General features: G+C 44.5%; 1 protein-coding gene across 2 annotated transcripts in view; it reads right to left on the reverse strand.

Moving 5' to 3' along the window:
• Positions 1 to 6,707, reverse strand: part of INPP5A (inositol polyphosphate-5-phosphatase A) — a 147,982-nt gene that overhangs the window by 139,171 nt on the left and 2,104 nt on the right. For both annotated transcript variants that reach the window (XM_017733823.1, XM_017733824.1), the window contains exon 2: positions 134 to 234. In XM_017733823.1, the coding sequence (XP_017589312.1) occupies positions 134 to 207 (74 nt within the window). In that variant the 5' untranslated portion in view covers positions 208 to 234. The remainder of the gene's footprint in view (positions 1 to 133; positions 235 to 6,707) is intronic.

Consider the following 6,707-nt stretch of genomic DNA (forward strand, 5'->3'; position numbering starts at 1 on the left):
CCCGGCCCCGCGCGGACTCGGAGGCGATGAATTAAATCGGGATAAATAATCCCGGGACATTCCTCCGGTGACTGAGCTCTCCTGCCCTTGTCCCCCGGCTCGGGGGGCCAGGCTATGGCCTCCCACCACTTACTTCACGAACTTGTCCACATGAGACATTGAAGCTTCGTAGTTCTTCCCTCCGAATTCTTGACAGTGTAAAGCCATGAAATGGGGCTTGTGTGCATGGACCACCTGGAACAAAGAGAAAAGCGAGATTTAACGAAATTGTGTCCACAGCTCAGCACACAGCGGGAATGACACAGATCCGGGCATTCAAAAAGGAGGACTGGCAGCTACTGCCTGACAGGTAATTGGAACACTGGCACAATAAGCAGCAAGGGGAGCATCATTTGCCATCCACATACAAGATTGATAATACACAATAATTATCTCAAATATTCTTAACTAACATTTTCTTTTTTGAACTATGACTTAGATCCTAGACTATGTTTATATTTAAAGTACATTTATATTTAGTATTTGTATTTAAAATATAACCAAACTTTTCCAACTCCCCTCAAAGAAGACCTGACATGATTAAGATGATCCAAACCTTTCCATGTCTCAGAGGTAGAAGAGTTCAAACACCTCAATTCATTTGCTAGAGTGGACACTTTTCCACTTCTACAAAATTTCTCAGTGCTGTTTAGCTGTTGTGTTTGATATTTTTATTTATGGAGTATCTTATTTACAAAAGTATTTAAATAACAGCTGCACACACACCTCTTAACACAGGAGGCATGGAAATCCATCACGCTATTCCAGGTGTTAGTCTTGAACACTGCAAATATCTGAGACATTACACAGTCAGCAATTACCACACCAAAACCCTAGAATGCTTGTGTCTTTCCACATGCCTCAAATCAAATATAACGTTCATAAATTTGCTACCATTTTGAACACACATTCAGTGTTACTCTGTCCTATGGAATTTTGTCTGCTTTGTCTTTATTCAGAACAGCAAACACCACATCCAAAATGCCTCTGTTAATACTGAGTCTCTATAACTTCTATTCCATGCCTTATTGTAAATTAATGGACACAAAGCTCCAGAACAACTTCCATTTTAAAAGGGAACAGTCCAAAACAATCAACAATGTGGCAGGGGAAGCATACATGGAGAGAACATGATAAATCCAAAATAGGATTCACTTCTTTCTGATGGGTGGCACCGGGTTGCCCCAGCCAGCAGAGAGGCCATGCTGTTCATGCCACCATTGGGAGGAAGAGTGGGTGGTTTCTACCAGCTACTGGCAGCAGAGTCATAAACCAACTCCTCTGCGCAGGGCTTGGTGCCAGCAGGCTCGGGGTGCTCTGCACTTGGGGTCACAGCATCTCCCCCGCTTGCACTGGAACACAGCCACGCGCAAGGGGGGCTCAGGGACTGCCGAGTTCTAACCTCAACACACCACAGTAAAGAACAGCTGAAAAAACAGGGATTGCTCTCCCTTCCACTCATGGTCTTGCTGCTGGTGCCCTACAACTCTGAAAAGGCACAGACACAGCAAACCTTTGCAGTCCTGCTTTTAATTATGTAAATCAACAATGACTAATATTACCGTTAAAAGTTCTTTAGGGATCATAGAAGCACAGAATGGTTTGAGTTTAAAGGGACCTTAAACCTTATTTCATTACACCTCATTGGCAGGGAAACTTGCCACTAGAGTAGGCTGCTCCAAACCCTGTCCAAGCTGGTCTTGAACACTTCCAGGGATGGGACACCACAACTAGAGGTTGTGGGTGTTTCTTTTGAACAACAGTGGAAAGAAACTGCTATTTGATGTGATGACGGTGCAAAACCCCTCATTCCTGACTACACAAATAATCTCATTAGACAATCAAGCTCAAAGACAATGAATTAAAGATCAGCAAAATCTGAATTGCAGCATCTTTCCATGGAGCCAGAGGCAGTCACAGGTCTCCGCTTTGAGCTGGAACCGTCCTGCCCAGCTTGGGGACACGCCACAGCAGGGAGGGCTCACGGGCACCAGCAGGTGACAGTGCCAGACCCCACCAGAGGCTCCTCAGAGCACCCCCACAGCCCGTCAGGCACAAGAGGGCAAGGTGACAGCAAGGTTTACCATCAGCTGGCAGCACATCCCTCCTCAGGGCCATTCCTACAACACTGCTCTCCCTCAGCGCCTGGTGCAGGCCCTGTCAGCGGGCCAGGGGGTCAGGACCAGCGGCAGAGAGGGCGGTGGGACTCCAGCCATAGAAGGGAAGCCTGGCAGTGGTTTGTGCAAGCCAAAGCCAAGGAGAACCCGGTGTGCTACTACATCCAGGTCACACAGTGCATTACATCACTGCCAACCTACACGAGGTCACCCTTGCAGAAAGAAGGGAATGTCCTGCCGTGGGTTTCTGAGTCATTTCCAACCGTCACTTCGTACCTCAGCTTCCCGGTCATTGAAACATCTTGGCACTGACCTGCTTGGTGAAACACTGAGGTGAGCTGCTGGTAGTGCTACTGCATAAAAGGAAAAAGTAAATACTCCCAACTCAGGTGTTTGACGACGATCATTGAGTACTTCCATTAGATCATTAATGCTGGTTTCTGCCAGTGGGGAAATTAGCAACTTGCTTTAAAGCATGCCATCATTGGTAGAGATGGAGACTGAGCCAGAGCACAACCCAATCATAAGTTTAATTGGGGGGGAAGGAAAAAAGAAAAAAGGAAAAAAAAAAAAAGCAGGTGACAGCCCAGATGTCTAAAAACATACCTGAAATGCAAGAAATTATACCCAACCGGGACATGCTTTTCTTCTGATATATATTTCCTATTATAGATTTACAAACAACTAGGACGAAGTTGCTGAGAAGATGTCCCTGTACAGATGCTCCTTTCTTCCCAAGGCACTGCCCAAGGGACCACTGGCAGCAGCCTGCTGTCAGAGCCCAGCAGCAGCGAATGACAATCAACGACTACATTCACCTGGTTGGTTCATTTTGTTCACTGTCTGGAGAGAAATACTAACCAAACACGGCCTGTGAAGCAGGACTCTGGAACAGAGCTCACCTGTGGACCCTAACACCATGCCATCCCAATTCTCCAGGTGCTTTATTGCTCCAAATCAGTTCTGGATTCCAAGTCCTGATCTTACCTACTTGGAGAGCTCTGTGAAGCCACCAGCATCAAAAAGTAGTTGTAACTATATAATCCTGTAAAGCCAACACACCCACTCTAACTGTTTCAGGGCAACACACGCAGTAGCATCGACTGCGGATGCGGCAGGAACGCACTGGCTCATCGCGCTACTCATTTTAACCACAATGGGTTTGCTTCAGCAAGAGCTCTTCTTACACAGCTAATGAAAATAATCAACTGATAAGACAAAAATATAATAAACTATTTCAAGTAAGATGTAGGCACAAACTATCTCACACTCGTGAACCATCAGTCACAGGGAGCCCTGAATAGGGAGTCCAGCAGTGAGAGAACACTGGAGAACAACTCTACTGTGCTGAAGCAGCAACAGAAAACACTTCCAGGCTCTGGAGATGCAGGACACGGGTTTTTTTGTTTGCATACAAATCCTTGAGAACTTGAAATCACAGAGGATAAAAAAAAAAAAAAAAAGAGAGAAGAAGAATTATGTAATTTCTAATGGGGAAAGAGCATTGGCTTAAAAGCAGTGAGGTCCTTGTAGCATTCCTTGCAGGTTAAACCACCAGAACTGAATATTAGTTATGTCTCTCATATAATAAGTACCCTCCAAGTAAAAGCAAATTGGCTCTGCTTCATTACCTTTTACTAGTTTTCTACTCTTATGGAAGAACAAACAGTACATAATAATGAGTAATGAATACTTGAGAGCTGAAAACTCACAGTTGCCAGAGGTTAAAGGTCATACATGAGACCACATAAATAATGAATTTGCATCCACAGCAGCACCATGTATTTACAAAGTTGGGCATTATTTTCAATTCTGGATATGCAAAAACAGCATAAAGGAAGCGACAATCAGGAGTTATTTTGGGGGATGTGGGTAACTAAGCAAGATGCTCCAGCATAGCTGAGTATGAATACAAAACTGGTGAAAAGTACAAACCTGACATCTTCTCATTGCTACAGGTCTTTGCCTGTTTGGACAGGGGATGGGGAGGGGACCCAGTCAGTCCACAGGGCAGAGCGGGTCAGGCTCTGCTGGAACTGGGGCAGCAGCCAGGAGAGGACACAGCCCCACACTGCTGGCCGGGCCTCTCAGAGAAGGCAATGCAGGCACAGGGGCAAGGGCACCAGTGTTAGACCTCAATCCAAGCAAAGCAGAAGAGGAGCTTGAGCCTTGATCTCATGTAAACAGGATTGCTTAAAAAAAATAGCAAAATATGGGCTTTAGCCTCCTTGTGAGCTGTGAAATACATACAAGTCAATTTAGCATGTGTGGTCCCAAAGCACTCCAAGTATTTTCAATTTCTCTAAGTCTGAAGAAGAGAAAAAGAGGCTCCTCCTGGGGACCAGGCACCCAGAACGCTGCAGCACTCAGCTGCACATGGCCAGCAGCCCAGGCCTGCATCCCTTACCCTTGTCACAGGCCATGGATTCAAACCAACCAACAAACAGCCCAGACAGCCCCCCACCCGAGGAAAAGCACCCTCTGAAAAAGGGCCGGGACCTCAGCTTGGAAGGGCTGCAATGGAGTCTTTTCACCACCTCTAGTTAAAAAAACAGCATCAAGTCGACTAAAATAATTAAACAACCTTTGAGTGGCTGGGTGGGGTTTTGTTGTGTTTTGGGATATTTTTTGTTTGGTTGGTTTGGGCCTTTTTTGTTTGTTTTTCTTCCTTCTCTCCAAATGGTAACACATGAAGTTCCCACGCAGTTATACCAAGATGACCTTTAGCTATTAGGTAAACTTTTAACTTCTGTATTACTACAAATAAAGGCTCAAAATACTCTCAAACACATCAGGCAACATGGAAAATTGCATTAGGGGAAAAAACCCTCTGGCTCCAACTTTGCATCCAGAATGACCGTGTACCATGAATGCGACACAGAAAGATTGTTACTAAAATCAGTGAAGATTTTCAGTAGCTCCAGCTCCTGAACAACTCCTGCCCCAAACATGAGGCCCAGTGCAGATGGAGAAAGGGCAAGGGATGGAGAAGGAGGGAGTGAAAAGGAAGAAGAGCCTTAAGTAAATAAGTAAGTCAATACAAGTCCTCTCTTTGTGCTCCTACACTCCTCCCTTGCAAACAGTTTCCTTTCATGTTCTTGGAACTTCTTATTCCCCCATATTTTTTCCTGTGCACTGACATGAAGGCTGCAAACCAGGGCCTGATTCACTTTGCACAAGTGGGACAAAATCCCCATGTGCATATTCTGTGAATATTCTCATTTGCACGGCAGCTAGTTCACCAAATCATCCCACTGCTTGTTAAGCACTAGCACCTAGATCATCAATCATCCCATTTCTTGGTAAGAACCCAAGTCTTCCCTATCACACACTAAACACTCCAAAACACTGTTCTCAGGCTGTTTCCACTCTCCCCCAACATTCACTTTCCCTCCTTGTTTCCAATGTAGGTTTTTGGAGTAAGAGAATTTTTACTGGAAAGAGGGCTAGAGTCCAAATTGGATGGCAAGATACTGGAACAGGTTGCCCAGAGAAGCAGTGGCTGCTCCATCCCTGGAAATGTTCAAGGGCAGGTTGGAGGGGGCTTGAAGCAACCTGGTCTAGCCAAAGGTGTCCCTGCCCATGGCAGGGTAGGTTGGGACTAGATGATCTTTAAGGTCCAACCCTTAACATTCTATGATTCTATGAAATACCCGGGATTGAGTCCAGCTGAACTGCTTCATTTTGTTTCACTCTTCCTTGGGGAAAAAGCAGCAACTAACAGTGACCTGGTAAAAGACTACCACATATTTGATAGTTAAACAAATTTTAAACTACCCAGTCAGCTGTCACCCAAATGCAGGCTCCACTTTTATAGGACCAGAGGTGGATGAATCCAAGAAAACCAGATCAGACAGGACACCACCTCTGAGCTTTATCCACTGTACTGTTACACAGCACAGTGTCAATGTGCTGCTCTCTGGGCTATGCTGGGAGCTGCTGCTAAAACCAGCCTGGAAAGGGTCTTTGAAGTAATCTTTTTCCCATTTGTATTTCTTGGAGAAACTGTTTCATTTACCAGCAACAGATCTTCCATACTTTTCATGTTAATGATGTAGGATATTTGCAGATCAAGGTTAGAAGTTTTAAAAATTTAGCATGTGACGCTTGAATGTTATTTCAGCCCTCTGTATGCTCCCACATCCTCAGAAATGCAATGCATACTGCATATAAGTTAATGGTAATAGATAAGTGACTTTACCATGACAGCAAATTTACCCATGATGCAAATAAATCAATAAATCAATAAATAAGCAAATAAAATCCCTTATTTTAATTTACTGGAACTTATAAACAAGTCCACAAAATGCTCTTTAACATCAGTTCGAAGACATTACGAGTTTAATTTCTAGAAACATTTTAAACTTCGGTAATGGTGCTTCCTTTCCTGTGGAGAACATTTTGACTGCTTACACAAGGACCTCATCCTCAGAAGTTATGCAAACTGCCCTGACACAACTGCATATGCAAATTGAATTCCTCAGAAGAATGGAAAAAACTGCCGTCTGCGGTTTATCTGGTTTCAAGTTTACAAAGAGGCATGAAGAGTCA

Source organism: Corvus brachyrhynchos, unplaced genomic scaffold, assembly GCF_000691975.1.
Source record: "Corvus brachyrhynchos isolate BGI_N302 unplaced genomic scaffold, ASM69197v1 scaffold514, whole genome shotgun sequence".
NCBI classification, from domain to species: domain Eukaryota; kingdom Metazoa; phylum Chordata; class Aves; order Passeriformes; family Corvidae; genus Corvus; species Corvus brachyrhynchos.